At 42.9% G+C, this 27,436-nt stretch overlaps 1 protein-coding gene across 1 annotated transcript in view; it reads left to right on the top strand.

Moving 5' to 3' along the window:
- Nucleotides 1-27,436, top strand: part of LOC148511558 (uromodulin-like) — an 89,835-nt gene that overhangs the window by 36,996 nt on the left and 25,403 nt on the right. Inside the window, exon 5 of the mRNA XM_088442103.1 lies at nucleotides 1,730-1,944. Within this exon, the coding sequence (XP_088298229.1) occupies nucleotides 1,730-1,944 (215 nt within the window). The remainder of the gene's footprint in view (nucleotides 1-1,729; nucleotides 1,945-27,436) is intronic.

Raw genomic sequence — 27,436 nt, forward strand, 5'->3', positions numbered from 1 at the left:
CTGAAAAATGGCCTCCGCAGCCTTTTTTCTGGTGTTCTGTGCATGCGCACTAGGGAAAAAACCCTAGTGCGACCTGCGCATGCGCTGTAGACTCTGGGCACACTCTAGTGCCCAGAGTTTGCAAGTGCTACGGCGCTGAGCATGTCCGCCACCACAGAGAGAGAGGAGGGGGCCCAGACAGAGAGTGCACACGGGCCCCCTCCTCTGTAGAAACTCCCCTGAGTGGCCACTTATGTATATTTTAATGTTGCAGATTTAAATTAATATATTATTATTAATAATATATGTCCGCAAAATATATTTATTATTTTTTGTGGACATTATTTTTTCCTTTATATATGGTCAAGATGATATTTCTTTATATACTGTTGGATTGGGGATGATAGTATTTATTTACATAGGTTTGGGGATGATAATATTTCTTTATATAAGATTGGGGTCCATAACAATTCTTTCTGTAGAATCAGGGGCCATACTATTTCTTCATTCATAATCAGCATTAGGCTGTTACTCTCTAGGTTTGAGGGGATTGTTTCAAGCTTTACCTCTAGAGGTCAAGGCTCAATGTTGAGTTTTGTAGAAAATGGAAGGAAGTTTTTTACTTTTTTCTGGTTGGAAGTCAAGATGGCTCAAACAACATAAGTCGCTGATTGGTCGGACAGAAAATCTTTACGTGTGTACCCAGCCTAAAGGTGGTCATACATCAGAGACTGGATTTTGCAATCCAGCGATGCGATGGGAAGTGCCGGCGTTTCCGGGTGGAAATGCCGACCACCCACCATCGATGTTCTGCGATCCGTCGCCGGAACACAGACATTTTCCATGTTAAATGTCAGCGATTTGACGATCGCGATCATTTTTTGATCGCGATCGTCAAATCGGGAAAATCCAACATGTTGGATTTCTGCGATGCCGGGTTGCCACATCGCGGGATCGCGGCAATCCATCGCTGATGGATGGGTCCTATTAGACAGAGCAAGTAACTGCACTTGGACAAACAATGTTGCAATGCAAGGTGTGCAAATACATACTTTCTTTATCTTGCAGTAAATACTGAATGCTTTTGCATGTAGCCCACAAATGCTGGACAACTTTTATTTTTACACTAATTTAGATGTCAGTTTGGACACACCCGTCTGAAATCTAAAGCTCTCTACACATTTTTAATCTGCCACACTTGCAGTGCAGCATGGTTTCACCAAGATGCACAGTTACTTGCTCTTTCTTACTCTATCCATAAAATCTAAATCACGCCCGCAGTTTACAAATCAAAGGGTAGAAAACTGAATTTTAGTAAATTTCTCTCTAGGGTCAAGATTTGACAGACGTTGCTGACAGCCATGGGAATGCTGGCACTTGCCCACCTTGGCAATTCCAAACATTATTAGAATAAGTAGTGACATAAAATAAAATTAAATTTTTGTTTCATTGTTTTACCTTATTACCCCAGGACCCACCACACAAAGGTTTTTGGTTGAACCACAGTCCTATCAGAAAACAGCCTGATCTGAAATACTGCATCAGTGGTTTTGTTCTTGGTACTGGCACACCTCTGCTGTTCATATAAGTAGCAATGTTACCAGGGACTCAGGAGAGAAAACTGCATGTGTTACTTTCTGTATGGAATATAGCCAAAATGCTTGTCTGAACATGTCCTTAATGTGAGATGCATGTATCGAATATTATAACATTATTTCCGTCTAAAAGGGACATTTTTATTTGTGTGCAGCAACGTCTGATTTGAATCCTACAGTGAGGTGTGACAGTGGTACAATGATAACTTCTGTCAATAAATGCAGACTGCAAGAACTTGGATACGATTACAGTACCTTACATCTGGCTAATAACTCCATTGAATGCACCTTCACATATGCTGATCTTGACAATAATGCTTGGAGCCTTCAAGCAAAAGCAGCCATAGGATGGTGTGGGAACGTCGTTGAGGTAAATACTTAATTTCTGTGGTTAATATTTGTTTTGTTAAATGTGGAGCAAATGGAAATTTCTTTCTTACACCTTTTTAATCTTTATGTCTAGTTTTAATATAACAGCAGGTTCTAGAGTATCGACATTTTGTAGATGGAATAGCACAATTAATATGTAATCTCCAAGCCATACTAGATTAATCTCCTTGACTGCCAGTGAGACTGTGTGAAATATATTGGTGATCTCTTAATCCGATTCCCTTTAGAGGCTATCGATCTCCCTGAGGCTGGGCAAGGTGGGCACAACGAGGGCCATAGAGAGATTTGCTGGGCTCAAGTACGTTTGGGGTCATGGTCTAATGTAAGAAGGTGTGGACATGCCTCCTTACAAAAAATATAAAACAGTACCTCTCAGCCAGGAGCAAATCCAGGGGAGGGGCCAAATCAGTGTGACTGCCCCCACCTCACCTCTCAGCCAGAGGAGACTGATGATGATGATGATGGTGATGATCAGTGGCAGCAACCTCACTGGTACTATCATAGCCAAGCACAAAGCATTGTGTGCCGGGCTGGGGAAACACAGGATGCTGCCACTGTCAGGTAAGGGAGGGGGCGGGTGCCAGGCCCCTCCATCGAGCCCAGGCCTGGGTAATTAGTACTCGTCCCCACTTACAGTGATGACATAATCACTCTCGGCCCACCATGGAGGAAACACTAGTGACAAGAATAAGAAGGATGTACGTTATAAGAAAATGTCTGTCACTCTCCAGCACATAGCTATATGAGTGGCTGTGTGCCCAAGACTGTGTGATAAATTACAGGTGATTTGTGCTGATTTTCTGGAGATGTGTGCTCCATTACAGGGGATGTGTTTTGCATTACAGGGCATAGGTGCTTCATTACAGGGTGTGTATACTGGGGATCTATACCCAAGGATTTGTGCATAGACCTGGTGGAATGAGAGAGTTAGAAGAGTTTATTTAAGATGCTTGAAAATGGTGCATGGAAACCAAGCTGGATTTGTATGGGGTCGAAGCTCAGTAGTTAACATACACAAAGTTCTGGTGGTATTACAGCACTTTGAAGATATGCATGAAGATGAACTCTATATTCCTTTAGCACAAGATGCAGAAAACAGTTCAACTTAATAGTGTGGGATCATCTTTAAGAAACTTTACAGAGATTTAGTTTCCTGTCTCAGATCATCACTATACTCCAAGCACTAAATTTACATGCTTCATTCTGAAAAGTGGCTAATAATTTTATTTCTAAACCTTTTCCTATTCAAAGGGACACACACCAAGGGGTCTATTTACTAAGCAGTGTTAGAAGCCAGAGTGAAAAGTGATAAGGTGCCAGCCAATCAGCTCCTAACTGCCATCTGACAGGCTGTGTTTGAAAAATTACAGTTGGGAGCTGATTGGCTGGCACCTTATCACTTTTCACTCTGTCTCCTAACACAGCTCAGTAAATAGACCACCAAGGTTGTCCCATATCCCTATTGCTATTTGCAATTGTTTTAGAACCGTTTTCTGAGAAATAATATCCGTTACCATGGCATACAAGTGGAGACAGATGATATGCTCCTATTTATTTCTCATCCCTCTGTATCAGTACTGGCTATATTAGAGGAGATCACTCATTTCAACGGTTTAGCTGGGAGTCAGTATGTTTGACCGCCTGACGTGGGCCCGGTGGTTCAAATCCCGCGCCTGACGGAGGAGATCCCGACAGGGGAGATTAGTATTCTAGTCCTAAGTCTCTCCCCCCTTAACATAACCCACCTTTAGGGGTGCCTAACCCTAACCTCCCCCCTTAGTGCCTAACCCTAAACTACCCCATTAGTGCCTAAACCTAACCCCCCTTCCTGCACCCTAAACCTAACCCTCCCAGGGGGGTGCCTAACCCTAACCTCCCCTCTTAGTGCCTAAACCTATCCCCCGCTTCCCCAAGCCTAACTCTTACCCTCCCCTGGGGGTACCTAACCCTAAGTCCCCCCAGGGGGTCCTTAAACCACCACCCCTGGCTATGTTCATACTTACCCCCAGCATTGGACAATTGGTCCGGCGTCCTGTCAGAGTTTTGGCATCGGGATTAACATAGCCGTCAGTATTTCAACAAGCAGTCGACAAGCAATCCAGCATCAGCTAGCTCCCTTCTTTCTGCTAGATCCAAGCACCTGACATCTCCACCACCAACACCCTCATCAACAATATCCTCAATCATGATCAGAAGTAGTATTGCATCCAAATTGATGAGGCTAACTCAGTCCTCCTCTATCCAGAATTCCTCAGAATTATCCTTGAGTGCAATGCCTGCTGCTGCTGCTGTGAGTGGATCTTGATCCCAGAAGGGGACCAGGAAGACTACCAGTAGTTGTTTCAAAAAACAATTGACTGTTAAACAAACCTTTGCAAGGGGGAGCAAGTATGACAGCAGTCATCCAGTTGCACATCAGATCGCTAACACCATAACATCTATGCTGGTATTAGATGTGCATCCAATATCCGCCATTAATACAGTGGGTTTTAGTGAATAGTTAATTGAGGTCCTGTGTCCCTGCTACCAAATCCCATCTAGATTGAACTTCATTAAAAAAGCAATTCCCAGCCTGTACAGGGAAGTTAAAAAAAACTTAATTAGTGTACACCAAAATGCCTGTGAAGTGAGGGCCTGATTCAGACCCACTCACGAGTGCTGAGCGCTTGCAAGTGGGTCAATGTTGGTTCAGTGCGCATGCACGCGAGGGAGCCGGCTCCATCGTGCGCATGCGCGAGACCCGGATAGCGACGGCCAAGCCGTCGCTATTGGTCTTGCTGCACAGGGGGCGTGCTGTTGATGGTGAGTGACAGCACGCCCCCATTGGTGGCTTTGATAGAGCCAAAAGCACTCCAGGGCTTGCGGCAATGAGACCCTACCACAAGGGTCTCATCGCAAGCCCGATGGTCGCAATGGTCTTGACCATCGCTACCATCTTTTTGGCCGCTCGCTATAGCTGTGGGTGGTCACCCAAAACTATGTGAGCAGCCAGGAGGCCGCTCTAAAATTCGTAAGGATGGCCCTGATTCAAAGCGAGCACTCTGTCAGAGCATCCGGCTCTGAATCAGGGCCTGAGTTCAGACACTGCCAGCTTGAGTCAGGTAATTCCCCTAAATAGACAGTTGGAAAAGCAGCTTGAGAAACAGAAGGATGATCTTAAACAAAGCGATTCCGCTAAGTATGTCAAACTTGTAGATCAAGTCCTTTATTCACTTTGCCAGGATCCAAGGGTTGTCAGGATCTTTCAATCGGATCAATACATTTTGCTGACTGTGCTTAATCCTAGATTTAAGTCATACATCATGGCTTTCTTTCCAATGGACACAGATCTGAAGAGATGCAAACAGCTGTTGGAAAGCAAATTGTCAGCTCAAGCGGCACGTGATGCAGCAATCGCTCCTCTTTCAGTTTCTCCAGCAAATGCTACTACAATTAATGACATGTCTACCGTGACTCCATTTGATATGGTCAGCATTCAAAGAATGGTTGAGGACTATTTTAATGATAGTGTCCAAATAGGCATGTCAGACAGTCCGTTTGACTACTGGCAGGAAAAAAAGGCAATTTGGAGGCCCTTGCACAAACTGTATAAAAAGAGAAAAGGTGTCTGTGCAGTGGTCTATACACAAATACCAAGGCTTTGGAATAATTAATCAAATAAATTTATTACACATATAAATGAACTGCAGTTCAGTATAAAAACATATTCTGTCATCACATATAAAAAATATGTAGCTCTGGGGTTTACCTATTGTCATCTGATAACTAAATATCATAAATTATGAATATCATCCTAAACCAAATATAGTAAATGGTATAACCCTCTAAAACTTGAAAGGGTAAAGATGTTTAGTATATAGGTTTCTGGTAAATGTATAGTCACCAATGTAGACCCCCTAATTCAGATGTTGATGTCCCCGATATCCAAGCTGATGATGTACACAGCACTTGATGTAAAGTGGAGTAACAGGAGATCTCCTACTGTAATCCATGATCCCCGGTTTCCCTCCTGACAAAGGGATCCTCGTGAAACCCTAATTAAATGCCACTCCAGCGGCTCCCCACTGAGATGGAAAGGGTTCTTGTGTGTTCTGGACCCCAATGTAGCGCCACTCCAGTGGCTGCTGACTCCGTCGTGTGGGGATAACCAGAGTCCAATTGCTGGTGTAGTGCACCGCACTGTTGTGAGCCCCAAAGTTGCGCCGCTCCAGCGGCTGATAACTCCGGCATGTGGAGGAGAAACAAAGTCCAGCTGCTGGTGCAAGTACCGCACTGATGTGTGCCCCAAAACTGTGCCGCTCCAGTGGGGGACTCCAGCGTGTGAAGGAGATGGTAAAGTCCGGCTGTATTAGCAGCACTATAGATCGGAATGGTGTAGGATAGGGGGATGGTGCCTGCAATGAGTCGCATTGAGTCGCTCAGTGACAGCTGACCCAGAGGCACAGCTGATGGTATTTTAGATATATATAACTTTAGAGCCAAATGGCTGGAGAGAGGTGATGAATGAAAAGCAGTCCACTATGATCCTTGGAAAGCAAATTAGCAGCTCAAGCAGCTCGTGATGCAGCAATAGCTCCTCTTTCAGTTTCTCCTGCAAATGCGGCTGCTAGTAAAAGAACTAAAATTTCCTTTTAGTTGGGTCTAAAAGAATTTACTACAATTAATGACACGTCTACCGTGACTCTATTTGATATGGTCAGCATTCAAAGAATGGTTGAGTACTATTTTAATGATAGTGTCCAAATAGGCATGTCAGACAGTCCATTTGACTACTGGCAGGAAAAAAAGGCAATTTGGAGGCCCTTGCACAAACTAGCTTTGCTCTACTTGAGCTGCCCACCATCCATTGTGTACTCAGAATTTTCAGCACAGTCGGGAACCTTGTCAGCGATCGGCGTAGGAGGCTACTTCCTCAAAATGTAGAAAAGATTATGTTCATCAAAATGAACTACAAATTCCACGAGGAAGACCTTTAACGCCAATTATGTCCAAAAATACAGAGGCACCCTTAATAGTGGATTCCAGCGGGACAAAAATAATATTGTGTAAAGTTGATGTACACACTGATGAGGGTGAAGCATCGGATAATGATGGCAACAACATCTTGCCCCTGTTAAGCCAGTTTGTGCACATAGAGATCGTTTCCAGCAATGTCAGCTGCCCATAAGTACTTGTTTTGTGGTGGCCCAAACAAACCAATCACTTCAGCCACAATTGGCAGTCCCTGTTGCCGAAGTGATTGGTTTGTTAAACTGTGCATGTCCTGCTTAGCATATACAACATAAGGGTGTGGGGAAGGGCTCAAGGACAATTCCATCTTGCACCTCTTTTCTATGCATTATGTGCTATTTGGGACATTGCTGACTGATTTTTTGCATAGATGGCAAACACTTTTTATAGTTTATTAAACTGCCATCCTTTCTGCCACTGCAGTGCAACTCTTGTTTCTTAGATGTGCCATGTTGGAAGTCTCACTGCCACAGTCGCTGAAATCTTCTACATGCGGTTGATGAACCCCAAAAACGTCCAGCATCTTCTGTATGTCTCTTTTCATTTTTTTTAAATAAAATCGGAACCACCATGTTGATTGGGTGTTCAAAACAGGGTAGGATTTTCAAATTTACCAATTTTTTTTTTATTTGCACACCCCCCCAACCCCAACCAGTTGCCCCAGGACCCTGGTGAATTGATAGGATGTTATAAATAATGGTTCAGCTCAATAAACTCCTGCCTCCTTTGTATGTGGGTGACTCTAAGTGGAATAACTGGATAATGTAGATGGTGGGTGTCATGCGAGAGACAAAAAATATGAGCGGCAGCACAGAGCATCTTCCTGCTAGGATGTGTGCAATAAAGTGCAAATATGTTTAATACAAAAATGAGTTGTATATATTGGTTACATACATACATATTTACATGGTACATACTGTGTGTAAAGCAGGATGAGGTAACCTGAGGCATGCCACCCACTGTTGCATGCCACCCACTGTTGACAATCAGTCGGAGAGCTACGGGCTGCTTTCCTCTGATGTAAACAGTAAGACTTGGTCCCATTATCCCTAACAACCTCCCTGTATACAAAGTAAACATCTGTTTACAGTGTGTACTATTTAGCAGCACCTCCACAAGCAAGGCTACTGCATTTCTATTAGTTGTATAAAAAAAACTTCCTCTAGATCAAAGATGTCTTTCAGGAACTGAAGAACTTGATCCTACATTGATCGTCCCTCATAAAGTTTGTTCAGAATCAAAGCATTAAAACAAACACATTTACAAATGAATCAATCCATCCGTCCTTTCCCTAATTTCAGTTCATTAACATATTCAAACTCCCTCGTGCCTCTGACGTGGTTCTTGATTAATGAAAACATTCTTGGTTTTTAAAGTTCCCATGGGGTTGTATAGTTTTTTAAACAGTCATCCTGTCTACCACTGCAGTGCCACTCTGTGCCATGTTGGAAGCTGAACTGCCACATGTTAGTGCCGCCCACTGCTGTCGCTTAGCTTAGTCATCCAGCTAGTGCGATGCAACCTTTTGGCCTAAACTGAAAGAAATCAATATTGTGAGCTGTGAGATGATCAAAACTGACTGGAAATTACTGAAAATAAATGTTATTGAGGATAATAATACTGTAGGAACAAAAACATGCCCAAATTATGTGATTTCAGCTGCTTTATGATTTTTTTGAAAAAATACAGATCCAAAACCAAACACGCAAGGCCGGTTTTGGCAAAACCAAATCTAGATCCAAAACCGAAAAGGATACAAATCCAAAACCAAACCACGAGGGTCAGTGAACATCTCTTATTCTAACCACTATTTTACTAACTATGAGGTCTATTTATGAAGCAGAGAAGAGCCCTGTTTAGCTGAAATCAGGGCTCTTCTCTGCTTCGTGCAATTCATGGAGCAAGTAACCGTGGAGAATGTTATTACTTCTCCATGCCTGAGTGTGTAGAGACTCGCCATCTGATGATGGCATAATCTGTACCACAAGTCGAACAGAGCATGGAAGTTGCATACTTCCCGGCAGATGACGCTCGCTCCACACCCTTTTGCCCAGCATCCTTTGCAGCAGATCTGACCTGACCTGCTACTCTCAGACGCCTGCGCATGCGCAGTGAGAATACAGACATATCGGGCACCCGATATGTCTGTCTTCTCACTGTGCCCAGGGATCGTGGAGGGACCGGATAGCACATGAAGACGTTGGAGAGCTAAGTATACATGAATGGCTATTAAACATTACTGTATATTATATCGATGTGATGCGATATATAGTAATATTTATCAAGCGCCACTTCATATTCTACATGAATAGACCCCTTTATCCTGTTATTTTGTACCCCCTATTTTTTACCGTCTCTTACTATTTCCCATTTTACCACGTGGAGGGATAAAGGGATTGCAGCAATCAAAAATATGTTTAAACGTGGGGGAAAGCTTTGATCTTTTCAGGAGCTTAAAGATCTGTATGCTTTACTTAACTCTCAGTTTTTAATACTTGCAGACATGACACTCTGGGCCTGATTCAGAGCCGAACGCTCTGACCAGAGCGCTCGCTCTGAATCAGGGCCCTCCTACCTGAAAATTGGAGCGGCCTCCTGGCCGCTTGCATAGCTGTGGGTGACCACCCACAGCTTATGTGAGCGGCCAAAAAGATGGTCGCGATGGTCAAGACCATCGCGGCCATCGGGCTTGCGAGAAGACCCTGCGGTAGGGTCTCGCTGCCGCAAGCCCAGGAGTGCTTTTGGCTCTATCAGAGCCAAAAGCACTCCCACTGACATCACTAGTGATATCAGTGGGGCCGGACCCAGACGGTAGGCGTTCCCATGGGAACGCCTCCGTCTGAGCAGCAACGCCCCCAGCACGCCCACCAAAGGGGGCGTGCTGTCACTCACCATCGACAGCACGTCCCCTTTGGTGCGAAGCCCATAGCGATGGATTGGCCGTCGCTATGCGGGTCTCACGCATGCGCACGACGGAGCTCCCTCCATTGTGCTCATGCGCACTAGGGCACCATCGACCCACTTGCGAGCGCTCACTGCTCGCGAGCGGGTCTGAATCAGGCCCTCTGGCCCTGATTCAGCAAAGATCACAATTGCAAAGCTGCAGGTAGGCAGCTTTGCAATCCTTGCTATTACGCAAATGCAGCAGGAGGTGTATGACACCCCCTGCTGAATTTGCGATCCCAGCATTGCGACCGAGGTCACAGACTGCGATCAACAGTGCGACCATCGGTGGTCGACGGCCGCGATGATGGGTGGCGCCGCGTCTCTGGCCAACTGAGTCAGACAGAGGCAATCAAGAGTCTGCAAGCGACTACACAGGACCCATTCTGCAGGACCCAATCAGGCCCTATGTATTTAATATGCTACCTCCTGGCACTTCATGTCTTACTGTGACACAGTGTCCTATTCACTGTCTTTTTACACTGTGCACAGCTAGAAAATTTAAACTATGTTTTAAATATTTTGATTTACTGCCATCTAATGTAAAAAAAACTATGGTCAAACGCATGGGCAGTTTAGTCTCAAGATTTCCCAGATTCTGTTTATTTCGGCTGTAGATTACAAGAAATTCATATTAAATTTATCACCAGATCTTATAAATTTATATCACAAGCTCAAAGACTTCATATGATGCCAGAGGAACCAAGTCACTGCCCTAACTGCCATTCTAATACTGTAACTTTCATACACACTGTCTGGGAGGGTACAAAAATAAAAAAAATATGGTATTAGCTTCATTATTTTATCATGCAATTAACTAAAGTCTCCCTAATATTTTCTTGGAAAGCCTTCCTATTGGCTAACTTTGACTCTTGGTTGCCTGAACTACTAATGCTATACCTCTCCTTGCAGTATTGATAACTGTAGCCAGAACATTTGTAATGCAAAAATGGCCATCGTCAAGCCCCCCCCCCCCACTTGATAGAGATGGTTGAAACCGAGCTATTTTCTATTCTAATTAGAAAGACATACGGCATTGCTTGACATACAGAAAGTTATTGTTGGATTTCATAAAAAGTGGCATTTCTATCTTGAATATTTACCTACCTCTACATCCTAACAAATAATGAAAGTTTTTGAAAACACCTTTTGGGTTCTTCTACGCAACTTAACTTAATATTATTCACGCCTATCCAGTATCTGATATTAAGCACTGTTCTTTCCCTCCTCCCTCTATCCCTCCTCCTCTTTTCTTCTCTTTCCCCACTTTTCTTTCTCTGTCACTTTAGTTTTCCACAAAATCTTAAAAAGTTATTTGGTTGAACTCACGGTCCCAAATGACCACACAGACACTTGAGTTGGTTATCACAATCCCACGCATGCGCACAATTGCAGGCCAGCAGACCCCAGGCAAATGTCCCCAGTAGCAGTGCCCGTATGCAGTGCCCCTTATATAATGCCTCCAGTAGTGCCCCTTGTACAGTGCCCCCAGTAGTGCACCCTTATACATTGCCCCCAGTAGTGCACCCTTATACATTACCCCCAATAGTGCCCCTTATACAGTGCCCCCAGTAGTGGTCCCCTCTATGCAGTGCCCCCAATATTGCCCCTTATACAGTGCCCCCAGTAGTGGTCCCCCTATGCAGTGCCCCTTATACAGTGCCCCAGTAGTGGTCCCTGCTATGCAGTGCCCCTTATATAGTACCCCCAGTGATGCCCCTTATATATATATCACAAAGACACACACAAAACAAAATACTTACCTGAATCCCCGCTCCTGCACCCGCCGTCATCCTCCCTTGACGTCTCTCTCTATACCCACTGCGGAAGTCGGAAGGTGGAGCACATCAGTTAGCTCCATCCCGGCTCTGGCCGTAGGTGCAGCAGCCAATGGGAGTCTGTTTGATTCTCATTGGCTGCTAAAACAAACACACTGCTGTGTGTACTGTGTGTACTGCCCAGCGCCGGTGGTGGTGTGTTTGTTTTACTGTGTGTGCGGTCCACACTACATTGAATGAAACAGCTTTTAGAAGAAGAGGAGGTAGGATATCTGCGCACTGAGAATGGGTATGGTTGGCGAGCTGCAGTAAGTGGTACAGCTGACACTGTAAATAGGCAAATGGATAAATAAATATACGTACTGCGCTCAGCTTAACCTTAATCTAGGCTAGGAAGATGGTCTCGTGTGGACTGATATATAAACCGTGAGAATCAGTATGATTATGAAGCAACGAGGGGTTTTAATGCAAAAAACAGGGGGGCATATACAATTCATATGTATATATCACAAAATGTACAAAAACAAATAAATTAATAGGGAAGGTGATAATATATATCACTATTTATAACAAAGACAAATAGATGGGTAGATAAGTGATAAACATTAATCAAATACAATGATCAATATAGATGGGCATGCATAGGAGATCATGAATGAGATATACTGCTGTTTGTACAAATGGTTCAATATCAAAGCTCAGAATGTGTCCAAAGTCATGTAGTTGGACAGATCGGTCTTTAGGAATGGGGTTGTAGCGGCGTCCCGCTTGTGATATGGTATAGTCTAATGTAGCGCTAGATGAGGTGCCCGGGTGAAACTTCCTGAGGAAGGGAGTACGGAGAGATCGGCAGCCAGGGGGTTAACTCTGACCGACTGCCGCTGACTCCCGTGCAGGTGCCGGCGGTGCACCTGTTCCCAGGTGTCCGCCGGAGCCGCAGTCCGGAACAGCTGCTGCCGTGGTGTGGGAGATGCCATAGTCAGACTCTGTGTAGCCAGTGATCATATGTCCCTCTCACATCAGAGACTTACCTCCCTTGGTACCGCCGCTGACCGCTCCTTCCTCTTGCCGGCTGTGCTGGTCTGCAGTGCTTGTCTGCCCTTCGTTATGCCTGGTCTCCTGGTCTGGTCATGTATCGGGCGCTTCTCCTCTGTGTGTTTCTCCTCCGCTTCTGGGTATGGTCACGTGGGGGTTATCTGAGCTGCGGCCACAGAAGTAGCAGTATTTCTCATGAAGATCTCTGAATGTAGAATAATTGTAATGATCTTATGGTAGATTAGTTGTCCTCCAACGCGTTTCAGCCCAATGGCCTTTTTCAAGGAGTTGTCTGTCAATGTAGGGGTATGTTCCTTCCAGCATAATATAGGAAGGATCTTCTGATTAGATTGGTCTCATGTGAATCAAGCGTACCCTGATTGGTCCATATGCTAATTATGTCATTAGGCCAAGGTGCTACAGGTGGTTATATGCTAGGCTTGATTTTAGTGATAAATCTCTGGTTGCAAGTATAAGTGGCTAAGTGAATAGCCAAGTCCATGGGTTGTACAGCAATAAATGTAGATAAATGCATAAGGAGTAGCTCTTATTGATAATAGGATGATTAATATATCCAACTTGTAGAGATAGTGCTAATGTACATATAGAAATCCCAAATTGAATAAGAAAAAAAAAAACATATATTAAAATGAAAATATTGTGAGTAAAAGTAAAATTGAAAAAATCTTGCGGCACAATAACGACCGGAAATTGACTGACTATCTATATGTCGCAGTTCGCATAAATGTTTATATCTGTGATATGAATAGTGTTTTTATAAACCTCTTATATTGAGCTCAAGTATAGACATATATGGAATTGAATATATATATATATATATATATAAATATATATATATATATATGTATACGGACATGCATGTATATAACATATAAATATGTATATCTACAACAGCCTAAATCTATATATACGCATGGTGGCATAGGAGTCAGTACTCCTGTCTAATGAAGTCACACTTCTATGTAATGTATTGATGCTGGTAAAACTCATGTTTTGGCCCTATATCTCACAAGAATGGAGAATGGTATGTGTAAAGATCATAATGGTTATAGTGGATTCTGGTATAAGGTATGGAGTTGTAATGGATCTCGTATCACTTGTTACATATTATTGATTTTATCTCGTTATCCATGTTGTGTCCTTGTGGTGCAAATGTGTTAAGTTCGTACATCCATTTAAGCTCCCTTGTATTAATTTTATGTTCATAGTTACCCCCTCTCCAATTGGGTATTACTTCTTCTATTCCTAGGAATCTGAGTGTTCTGGGGTCGCTATTATGACAGAGTTTGAAATGGTTTGAGAGATTATGATCCACACCCTCTTTTCTGATATTTCTAATATGTTCATTTATCCGTGTTCTCAGCGATCTTGTGGTCCTCCCAATGTATTGTTTTCCGCATCCACATTCTATTAGGTATATTACCCCTTTACTGTGGCATGTGATTCTTTTAGTTATTGGGTATTCCTTTCCGGTACTACTAGATCTAAATGTGGTAATAGGTTTTGTTGTTCTTTGTCCCATATTCTTGCATCCTATGCATCCACCACAGTAGAAAAACCCTACTGTGAGTGTATTGTTATCAATAGTGGTTTGTATAAGTTGTTTCGGTGGAATATGGTTGTGTACTAGTTTGTATTTTATCACTTATCTACCCATCTATTTGTCTTTGTTATAAATAGTGATATATATTATCACCTTCCCTATTAATTTATTTGTTTTTGTACATTTTGTGATATATACATATGAATTGTATATGCCCCCCCGTTTTTTGCATTAAAACCCCTCGTTGTTTCATAATCATACTGATTCTCACGGTTTATATATCAGTCCACACGAGACCATCTTCCTAGCCTAGATTAAGGTTAAGCTGAGCGCAGTACGTATATTTATTTATCCATTGAATGAAACAGACCTGGCAAGAGCCTCGGCTGACCCCCGCCTAGTTACACCACTGATCAGGACAACTTCCCAAAATAGAGAAGTAAATAAAGAACTGATTGTCTTCAACAGAAGAAGATTTGCTTCTTGAGCTACTCGGTCATGACCAGGTCATATGTTCTGGCAAGATCCTGCAATGCACTGAAAATGTTAACAAGGGGCCTTATTCAGGGAAGTGCACTATTGCCATTGTTCCTGTGAATCTGTATGCAGTGGATGTGCAAACATTTGCAAATGTCGCAGATGCATTGTATTGTATTGAGATGCCCACCGCTGGCTTTTTTAATCCATGCATCTGCATACAGCAAACACAGCAGGAGATCCTTTGATAATGAGCCTCCTGAGTAATCCCATGGTCGCATAGAATGGCCACGGGAACAGAGATGCCAGGCCATGTTTCCTGTGTATGAGTGCAAATGCAAAACAGCGACATGCCCCAAAAACTGTCTTAAAATGTTGGCGTTTTTGCAGCCACTCCCCATTACCTCTCCCAAACACTCCCTGACTGTCAATGCAGGGACGTAAGTTCATGCCAGGATCCCGGAGGAAAAATAGATGGTCATGCCCCCTCCCCTCTATGGCTCCATCTTCCTCCAGTTCCCAAGTGTCTCTCCATTTTCAGCCACCCCATTCTGTCTCTCCAGCCCCCCAGTGTCTCTACAACCAGCACACCAGTGTCTCTACAGCCAGCCCCCTCTTGTCTCTCCACCCAGCCCCCATCTGTATCTCTAGCTAGCCCCCCAGTATCTCTACAACCAGCCCCCCAAGTGTTACTTTAGTCAGCCCCCTTCTGTCTCTCCAGCCAGCCCCTACAATGTCTCTCCAGCCAGCCAACTTCTGTCTCTGAAGCCCCCAGTATCTCTACAGCCAGCCCCCAGTGTCTCTACAGCCAGTCACTTGTTGCTTCTCCAGACCCACTTTTGTCTCTCCAGCCAGCCCCCTTTTGTCCCTCCATCCTCCCAGTGTCTTTCCACACAGCCATCTTCTGTCTCTTCAGTCCCCCTTTTGTCTCTTCACCTCCCCCAGTGTCTCTCCAGTCAGTCCCCTTCTGTCTCTCTAGCTCCCCCATGGAGTCTTTCCAGCCAGTCCCCTTCTGTCTCTCCATCCAGCCCTGTCTCTTCATCCCTTCATCTCCAGTCCACATACCTGGGTCTTCTGGCTGATCCTCTTCACGACACAGCTCCTCTGCTTTTTTGGGGTGCGGTGCTGCATGATGTCAGATGTCATGCACTTCGTATCCCAAATCTTCAGACACCACTGGGGACTGGAGCAATAAAGGTTTTTTTTTTGTTTGTTGTGACTTACAATAAACAAAAAAACTTTACTACACAATCCACCGCCGGCTGTTCCTGAAGACAAGAAGCTGGTACCCCAGACCAGTGATCAGCAGGACATGGGCAGCAGTTAAAGATGGACTTTTCTCTGTGTCCCTTGTATAAACCATGTCACTGGGCCTGCTGTCTGGTGCCACCTTGACAGCTGGTGTTCAGCGAACAGTAACTCCACTGTCTCCGGGAGTTCTGCCACTGTGTCAATCATACTGTAAGTAAAAATTTGCTGCGAGTGACTATAGTAAAGTACTTTGATGCATGCGCAGTTTACCAATAATCGCTCAAGTGTGAAAACATTGGCATAGAGTACTTCTCTGAATCAGGCCCACAGAGCATTCATACAGTCATCAATATGTATAATTGAGCAGAACCTGTTTGTCTCTGCTTGTGATTTCCAGTAAATAAAGATCAAATCAAATTTTATAAGTAATTTGTGTAAAACGTAGGTAATTGCAAAGGGTTCACAATAGGAATGGAGGAAAAAAGTCTGGGCGCTAGGTGGTACTATTACCAGTGGCGTAACTAAGGGGGGTCGAGCAGGGCATGTGCCCTGGGTGCCATAGGACCGGCGGCGTTGGGGGGGGGCGCTGTCGGCCATGGTACTGACCCACCCTAGTTAGGCAGTGTAGCGCCGACCACAGTGTGTGTGGTCAGCGCTACACATTTACAAAGGACCAGTGCTAGGCTTCCCTGCACCCAGCACCGGTCCTTTGCTGCACAGCCGAGACCTTTCCTCCCCCTGAGCACTTACCCAAAAGTGACAGGAGGAGGGTGGGAGGTGGGTGGTCTCAGGCTGTGCATAACATACACATCGCCGCCAGTGCGGCAGCGATGTGTGTGTTAACCAGCAGCCAATGAGAGTCAAACAGACTCTCATTGAATGCTGCTGCTGCTGCACACACATCACCGCCGAGTGGTGGCAATGTGTGTGTTAACCAGCAGCCAATGAGAGTCAAACAGACTCTCATTGACTGCTGAGCTCCCACTGCAAAAGCCGGCTCCCTTCCGGCTCCTGCGGTGGGTAATGGGAGAGACATCATGATGTCTCTCCAATAATGCAGAGCGAGCTAGCCAGGGAGGACTGATGTGCGGCGCCGGGAGCAGTGGCTGGAGCAGGAGCATGGATTCAGGTAAGTGTATTTTTTATTTTTATTTTTTTACTTGTTTTGTGTGTCTGTACATTGGGGGGGCACCATTACAGGGGGGGAGCACTACTGGGGGCACCATTACAGGGGGGAGCACTACTGGGGGCACCATTGCAGGGGGGAGCACTACTGGTAGCACCATTACTGGGGGTGGGGCACTTCTGGGGACAACAACTGGGAGGGGGGCTATTATTGGGGGCACTGCATCGGGAGGGGGAACCTCTACTGGGGACTACTACTGGGGGGGAACTACTACTGGGGGCACTATATAAGGGGCTTACTACTAGGGGACCGCTACTGGGGGCACTAAATAGGGAGGAAAACTACAGGGGGCACTGTATAAGGTCATTGGATAGGGGGGACCACTACTGGGGGCCTGCATAAAGGGAACCACTACTGGGGGAACTGCATGGAGAGGGGACGACTACTGCTGGGGGCACTACATAAGGGGCTTACTACTAAGGGCACTGCAGTGGGGGACCACTAGCGGCACTAAATAGGGAGGAAAATTACAAGGGGCACTGTATAAGGGGCACTAGATAGGGGGGATCACTGCTGGGGCCTGCATAAGGGAGACCACTACTGGGGCACTGAATAAGGGGAACTAATGAGGGGCTGCATAAGGGGGACCACTACTGGGGGCATTGCATACTGGGGGTACTGTATAAGGGGAACTAATTGGAGGCTGCATAAGGGGGACCATTGCTGGGGGTACTGTATAAGGGGCACTACTATGGGCCTGCATAAGAGGGACCACAACTGGGGACATTGCAAACTGGGGGTACTGTATAAGGGACACTACTGGGGTTAAGGTGCATATGGAAAGGAATGTTCAGAGTGACACGCCCCATTTGTAAGTGACCACGGCCATTTTTTGCCGTGCACACCTCAGGCACGCGTACATAGAGGGGGGGGTCCGTTTTTACATTTGCCCTTGCTCCAAATACCCTAGTTACGACACTGACTATTACCTAAACATATACAGTGTTAAGCTTCTGCCTCCCTGAAAAGAGGAATGCCAATCCTCAATACAAATAAACAGAATAGAATAAATATACAGGTATCGCTGCTAAATGTATATGCAACAAAAACATGAAATATACTTATATATATAAATTTAATAGGAATAGGTTCCACAATATATAATCTTCCCGGGAGTATAAAAATTACATAAAATCAAATATGCACCAATCACCATATATAAAAAGTAGAATATATACTGGAAATATGTGGTCAAAATATTAGACCAAGTGTGTGTGTGTCTAATCATTATCCAAATCTCTGTGTGCAATACACAGTTGCCAGTTATATAAAATACATAAAATGTATCAATGTGGACAAGCGGCTCTCAAGAGGTAAATTACAGTCACTGTATGAATATATCCAATAATCCTGGCTGAAGTAATGAGGGTAAAGCGTGATGAAAAAACAGTGTCGTGGAGTCTCTCAATGTTGTCCTCGTCATTCTCTACATGGTACACTGTATATATAATCAGAGTCAATTGAGCTACCTATGCTCATAATGTGCAAAGTATAGTTACCGTCACAATGCCAGAGTGATGTAAAAGCAGATGGTGTCACAGAGCGGTAGCCCACCAGGGCCAATGGTGCAGGCACCTGTCATCAACCTCTGCTGGGGATTCTTTAAGATGTAAATAACTCCAAGCGGATGTGGCACAGTGTTGTCTGCAATGGATAGCAGTGTATAGGGAGCTGCTAGTGATGCTGATGAGCTGATGCCAGCAGTGGAGAGGGTGAGCAACCACTGAAATGTCAACTTGAGCTGGTGATCAGGTGTGTAAAACAGGATTCCATAACTTCAACGCATTTTTCTGCACATGGCAGTTTTTTCAAGAAGCAGAGGTTCCTTTCAGTATCATGGGAGGAAATAAAATATCTCTTCCACATCTGTTATTTAATTAATCAAAAGTTAATTAACGGCCCAGGTGTCTTGTATGCTAGACATATCAATAGCAAAAAAAGACTGTTTCATTATAGATTACACTCTATCAAATTACATTGGGTGATAATAGCAAATATAATTAATATTATAAAATCATACATAATCAAACATTAAAACAGTGTATAAATACTATGCTATCTATACGGATAGACTAATAAATATAAACATCAAATAAGTCCTAGTCTGCTGGAGGGAATATATATATATATATATATATATATATTTATATATATATATATATTAGTTTTACATATTAGTGAATGTTATCAAGCATTGTTTGATAAAATATATCTATTGCACTAGATTTGTGACTGATCGGAAAAAATTTAGATTTCTTTTTAAAGATTGGTGTGTAACTCCTATTAATATCAAAAATAAATCTTAATTTTTTCTGATCAGTCACAAATCTAATGCAATAGATATATTTTATCAAACAATGCTTGATAACTTTTGCTCATTATGTGAAACTAAAATTCACTCCAGCTCATTTAATATCACAAAGGCTGTCAAGCAAGCCATCAGTGCTCTGGCCACTGACCCCCTCCCTTGTCATCAAATCAGCTGACAAGGGAGGTGGTGTGGTGGTACAGAATACTGGTGACTATTTGAAGGAGGCATACCGCCAACTTTAAGACCCTATTTTGTATAAAAAATTTACATTTAACCCTGCATCTAAATTTCAATTAGAACTTAAATCATTGATACAAGTGGCTGAAAATGAAGGTGTTCTAGCTAAATATGAGGCAGATTTCCTCTACTCCCTCCACCCAATCACACCAGTTTACTATCACCTCCCCAAAATCCACAAGACACTACACAATCCCCCTGGACATCCTATTAGTTCGGGTTATGATGGTTTGACTTCTAATCTTTCATTTTATGTTGATCACGTTTTGCAGCCCCACACTTCCTTTCTGAGATCCCACATCAAAGATACTACAGATTTTATTAGACTAATCAAAAGTATTCAATGGGAAGAAGAATTTAATTTTGATACGTGCGATGTACAAGCATTGTACACAAATATTCCACACATTAAAGGTGTTGAAACTATTGATATGAGCCTTAAAAATGATGATGGGATCTCAGAGAGAAAATGCTAATTTATTTTGGATTCTATTCTGTTTATTTTACAGCACAATTATTTTCTTTTTGATAAAAAACATTATTTACAGGTCTTTGGTACTGCAATGGGGACCAGATTCGCACCGAGTTTTGCAAACATCTACATGGGCCGCCTAGCGCAAGAGCTCATCTAGGACGGCACCTTTGCTGTGGGTCTGGTCCTCTACTGTTGCTATATCGATGAGCTGTTTTTTATTTGGAAAGGGAACCCCTCTTCTATCACTCAATTTGTTGATTATCTTAATTTAAATACTTATGGTTTGGCTTTCACTTGCACTCACGATATCTCACATATCAACTATTTAGATATCACTGTGAAGGTGGTAGAGGGAAAATTAGTTACCTCTGCATATAAAAAAACTGTCGATGTTTGTAAATTTATACCTTATCGTAGCAATCATAATAAAAAATGGCTCAATAATGTTCCAAAGAGTCAACTACATCATATTAGAAGAAATTGCACAAATATTAATACATTTCAAACTCAGGCAAACATTCTAGTAGACTCTTTTAGAGCATGTGAGTAACCACAACCTATACTGGATCAGGCGGTTGAATACTCTTTCTCTCTTTTAACAGTTTAGACATGCTTAACAGAAACAATAATAATAATAATAATAATAATAATAATAATAATAATAATAATAATAATAATAATAATAAAAGAAAGAGAAAAACGATCTGGTGCAAATAACATAAGTACAACTAAACAAAACTTTGGTTTGACATTGGTCTCTAAATTTAATGTGGCAGCTAGTAAGATCACCAAAATTATTAGGAAAAATTACAAATTACTTTCTATGGATCCCATTCTAAGGAAGTATTTAGAGAGAAAACCTACTGTTGTTTTTAAGTGAGCAAAAGATTTACGTAAATTATTGCTCCAAGTTTTTTTCAAAAGTCCCTATCAAATACTAAGATTAATAATAAAACCACATGGTTAGGTCCTCCCAATAAAGGATTTTATAGGTGCAATTCTAATCGATGTACTACATGCAGTTTTGCTGCAGATAACACAAAAACTGTACAATCAGCAGTATCCAAAAGTAGGATTCCTATTGAGACCCACATTAATTGTGGATCGCAGTACATTATATATTTACTAATATGCCCATGTGGGCTATATTATATAGGATGCACAATACGGACCCTCAAATCTAGATTCCTGGAACACAGGAGAAATATCCTGAATCGATTTTTGAAACATAGTGTTTCCAGACACTTTGTGGAGTCACATTCTGGAGACCACACAGGTTTGAAATTAATTGGACTGGAAATGATACCCAAGACCTGTAGAGGTGGAGACCGATACAGAATTATATGCAGACAAGAGGCTGCATGGATCCTGAAAATGCAGTCTCTCAAACCTCAAGGTCTGAATGACAACATAGATCTCGAATTTATATGAATTTACTGACCACATTTAACATTTAGTTATCCCTGTTTGGCATATTATTAACTCGGTTAATATGGATGACTATACACTAGTATAGTTCTTTATAGTAGTTTCCCTTTTTTTTCTTTTTTACAGTTAATTATAGATTTGTCTTTTTGTTTGTTTTTTGTTTAATATATAATAGTTATATCTATTTATTCATCTATATATTATTTTTAGATTTATTTATTTATCCATACGATGTCAGTTATACTATTTACCATTTATTCTCTTAGATGTAGATTATTCCCACCAGCAGACTAGGACTTATTTGATGTTTATATTTATTAGTCTATCCGTTTAGATAGCATAGTATTTATACACTGTTTTAATGTTTGATTATGTATGATTTTTTAATATTAATTATATTTTCTATTATCACCAAATGTGATTTTATAGAGTGTAATCTATAATGAAATGGTCTTTTTTTTGCTATGGATATGTCTAGCATACAAGACACCTGGACCATTAATTAACTTTTGATTAATTAAACAACAGATGTGGAAGGGGTATTTATTTCCTCCCATGATACTGAGAGCAATCTCCGCTTCTTGAAAAAGCTGCCACATGCAGAGAAACGCGTTGAAGTTACGGAATCCTGTTTTACACCTGATCACCAGCTCAAGGCTCAAGTTGATATTTCAGCGGTTGCTCACTAGCAGTGGGCTACCGCTCTGCGACACCGTCTGCTTTTACATCGCTCTGGCATTGTGACGGTAACTATACTTTGCATATTATGAGCATAGAGAGCTCATTTGACTCTGATTATATATACAGTGTACCGTGTAGAGACTGATGAGGACAACTTCGAGATACTCCACGGCACTGATTTTTCATCACGCTTTATTATTGTGCATTAATTTGCATAGACTCTCATTACTTCAGCCGGCATTATTGGATATATTCACACAGTGACTGTCATTTACCTCTTGAGAGCCGCTTGTCCACATTGATAAATTTTATGTGTTTTACATAACTGCCAACTGTGTATTGCACACAGAGATTTCAATAATGATTAGACACACACACTTGGTCTAATATTTTGTCCACATATTTCCAGTATATATTCTACTTTTTATATATGGTGATTGGTGCATATTTATTTTTATGTCATTTTTATACTCCTGGGAGATTATATGTTGTGGAATCTATTCCTATTAAATTTATATATATAGGTATATTTCATGTTTTTGTTGCATATACATTTAGCAGTGCCACCTGTATATTTATACAATAGGAATGGACATTGTAACCTCTTTTGGGTTTCTGCAGCTGAAAGGAGCAGTCAGCCATCGAATGTACATTGAAAAGCTGCATCTGATGTCTGGCAACCATCGAATACCCTCAATTCGATGGAAAAAGTAATTCCATCGGATCAGGAACATTGATGGTTGCGAGCCACTGGCTTCTGATGTCCATCCCAAGTTCACCCTCTTTTTCTTACCATTGTGTTTAGGAAGACTCATTTATATGCCTCCCAGATGAAGCATTACACACCCTCTTTAAGTGTTGACTTCTATAGTTCATTTGGAACAACCAAGGATGCCAGGAGAAGCCCATCTCATGATTGTATTCTATGCACGTTGGCATAGTAATAATGGTTAGGTACCTTCCTGAATGTAGTATACATGGACCCAGGGGCCCCATGCCAAACACCTTTCACCCAGCACAAATTTACTATTAAGCCTATGTGGTGGCTCCCCCTATACTTGCATCTGTCAGCTTCATTTTTCCAGCTACATCTTCAGATAGGTGACACCTGGCACTGCCTCAGAGTCTTTGCTTTCTACTGCGCATGTGCCATCTTTATTTCCAAATGAAAGAAGGCACCACTACCCCATCTCCCATAAAATGTCACTGGCTATTGACTATTTGGACAATGTTTGAAATTTTTTTCATTGACTTTAAAAAGGAAGTTTTTGTTTAAGAGTCATTATCTACCAGTAAAAATAGCCTTGTCTTCACATACTAGGGATAATTTACAGTTGAGCACAACTTTGAGCCCGAAATGTATGTAACTTTAAGCTATATATATATATATATATATATATATATATATATATATATATATATTAGGGGTGAGCGGGTTCGGTTTTACTCGGTTTTACTCGGTTCTTATCGCCACTTTACCGCAAATTTGGCTCGATTTTATTCGCTATCCAAAACACATGTTCGGCGACAGCCAATAAAAAGATCCGGGTAAAACCGAGTAAAACCGAACCCGCTCACCCCTAATATATATATATATAAAACTCAAAACAATTAACTAAGGGCCTTATTCAGAGATGTACAGAACTTCCATGTTCACGTTAATCACTGATAGCATGAGATCTGTGCATGTGCAAAAGCCACACTGCGCATGTGTACATTTCATCCTGCACCATCCCTTGCAGGTTACTGGGCATCACAGCCTGATTGACAGGCTGCAGGCAGCTGGAGCCAAGTTCCATTTCCCAAAATGGAGGCACATCATCTCCATTTTGTAGGATTGCCGAAGACAGTGTCTGCATCTTTCAATGCAGAATTTCTATCCTCGGCAGTGGAGATGATGTGACCATTCTGAGTAGCCTTAGGCTCACTCAGATGGCTGATGTTGCAACCGATGGTCACAATGTAAACCAGATACAGCATCTTTGAAAGCAGCCCTTGGATCTGTGATGCCGACAATAAACGGCTCATATACACTACATAGTTCCTGTGGCATTAGCCTAATTTCGCACAGTCGCTGCATACAAAGATGCAAAAGCATCCATCTCTGAATCAGGCCTATAGCGTAATATTGTGGCACGCATTTTAATAAGAGGATGGTTCAATAAATAAGGTAACAAGACCTCTCATTGCATAAATTTATATACATATAATCAATAGTATGGCTTTGGCACAGATTATTTTTCCACATAGTCCCAATAGTTGACTAAGCATACTTGACCAACCAAGGTATCTATCCCAGCATAGAAGAAATCAGTGTCAAGCGCCTGAACCCAGGCCATAACATGTCAGTACAAGGTCAGGGCTGTAGGAAGGATGGTCCAGTTCCTCTCAATGGTAGCATCGTAACAACTCACACGTGCATTCGGCTAAGTATGGCCTTTTGTTATCGTGCAGCAATACCATACACCTCGACAAATTGGTGATAAATTGATGTGCCCTTTAGATGCAGAAATCTGATCACACCATGCACTTCAATGTTTCCCTCAGCCCCACCATCTTACCATTGATGTTGGGCCTGTATGACTGATATGAGGTGCAGTCTAATAGCTGTGAGGGGAAGCAGTGGTCTACTAGCTCTGGCCTGGTGGGAAATTAGAATGAAATAGAGAACATTAAACACGTGAGAGGTCTTGTTACTAGAGATGGCCATCGTTAGGGTAACCATTGATGGTCACCATCGATGGTTGACACTGATTATATGAAACTATCAGCTGACAACTATTGATGGTTTCATCCACCAATGGTCATCCCTGCTTTAAAAATTGCTGTAAATTGGGCCAATCAAGCAGCGGGACCGGGCCTTTGTGGCTCATGTCAGCTCTAGGGCCCTGATTAATAGCCGGATGCTCTGACAGAGCGCTCGCTCTGAATCAGGGCCGTCCTTCCTAATTTTAGAGCGGCCTCCTGGCTACTCGTATAGCTGTGGGTGACCATCCACAGCTATAGCGAGCGGGCAGGAAGATGGTCGCGATGGTCAAGACCATCACGACCATCGGGCTTGCGATGAGACCCTTGTGGTAGGGTCTTGTTCCCGCAAGCTCTGGAGTGCTTTTGGCTCTATCAGAGCCGAAAGCACTCCCACTGACATCACTTGTGATGTCAGTGGGGCTGGCCCCAGATGGTAGGCGTTCCCATGGGAACGCCTCCGTCTGGCTAGCCACGCCCCCAGCACACCCACCAAAGGGGGGGTGCTGTCACTCACCATCGACAGCACGCCCCCTTTGTAGCGAGACCCATAGCGACGGCTTGGCCGTCGCTATCTGGGTCTCGCGCATGCTCACGACGGAGTCGGGTCCATCGTGCGCATGCACACTGGGCCAACATCGACCCGCTTGCGAGCGCTCAGCGCTCACGAGCGGGTCTGAATTAGGCCCTATGTCCCTTCTCATGAGAAAAAAAAACATTGTGTTGCTGTACAATCAATGATGGAGAACCCTTGGATCTTCACCATCGATGTCAAAACCATTGACCATGGCATCCCTACTTGTTACAGTACTTTGCTTATTGAACTACCCTTGTATATTATTGCCCCATCATTCACTGCTCAGATGTATTGGGATGATCCCCACATACTTTCTGCAGGAAAGGTTCACCTAGAGTATGAAATTCAGCCATGTGCTGAACAGACTTGAACCCACTATGACTGGGGACCCCACACTGCAGATACCCTTGTTATAGTCAGGACAGCTCAGTCTGTCAGAGCTGAGGTACTATTTTCGGGAATTTGTGTGTAGTATTGGCAGTGGTATGGCACCAGCAGATGCCCCGAGTCAGTACTTAACTAGTGGGGTTGTTTATTCTGCATTAATGTGATTAGTACAGCCATACTCACAGTTATGCATATGACTCTCAGCATGGAGCAGAGGAGGTTGAGCAGAGTATATGAGTCACCAGCCTGTGACTGTATGTAGGTAGCGGTGCAGGATGCAAGAGGTATTAGCAGTTGTAGCAGAGTGGAACAAAATAGCAGGGTTGTTCTAGAAATAAATGGGACAGATAGAGGCTACAAATGCTGGTGCTTGGCTCAAATTTGAGAAGGTTGCTGTTTTATAAGTGTCTTTCTTTTTTATTTTTAACACTGCAAAGACTTGTGCATATAGTCATCAGAGTTGAGCATCTCAAAGCTATATGTCTGAAGACATTTGCAGAAGAGTAGGCTACTACATCTTCATGGAGCATGTCACAATTGCTTATGCCACACTTACTGTATTCAGTTCATACCGAATAGCCCCCCAAAACCCCCAGAAGAGTAGGCAAATTTCCCGCATCCTGCCCTGTTCCTAGTGAAGTGGGCAGGATGGGGAGATTTTACGGGGAATATGTAGGTCTGTAGGGAGGGGGCGGGGCAAAATTAAGTGAATCACATCATCTAGCCCATCCCCTTCTTGCTGACCTGCAGATCATGGGTTTTTCCTGTAAAAGGGGTGAGGCCTACTGACGTTTACAGTTTGGTGCCGCCACCTGAAGCTGTCAGCAGCAATTTTGGAGGATTTTTGGAAAGTCAATAGGTATGATTCAGTTGTACTTGTGTCACCCAGATCTGAATGTCCAACTTATGTGGTACTAAACATTTTACTTTGTTTAATTTCCATGTACAGTAAATCAAAGTGAAATTTTGGCTTGACAAATGCTTTACAGGCCCATCAAGCTAAGGAACTGCTCACTCTTCATGAGGATCCTGACCTGCCTTGATCAATCATTACTGCAGGTCTCTTTGACTGGAGGAGGAAAGAGTACTTTGTGTTAGTGGATTTATATTCTGGTTGGTTTGGGATAGAGCATCTTCCCACACTAAAAAGTACCACAGTCATCAACAAAATGAAAATACACTTTTCTGCACATGGATAAAGATACTGACTGTCACACCAGAGAATGGGACATCTCACATGTCACCAGCAGTCCTCTCTATCCACAGTCCAATGGACTAGCAGAAAAGACAATATGTTCTACAAAACACCCTTTAGACAAATGTTGTAGAGATGGTTCTGATGTATTTAAGGATGGTTCTCAATTTGAGAAATACTCAAAGAAATGGA

This window comes from Taudactylus pleione, unplaced genomic scaffold (assembly GCF_031769625.1).
Source record: "Taudactylus pleione unplaced genomic scaffold, aTauple2 ptg000305l, whole genome shotgun sequence".
NCBI lineage: Eukaryota > Metazoa > Chordata > Amphibia > Anura > Myobatrachidae > Taudactylus > Taudactylus pleione.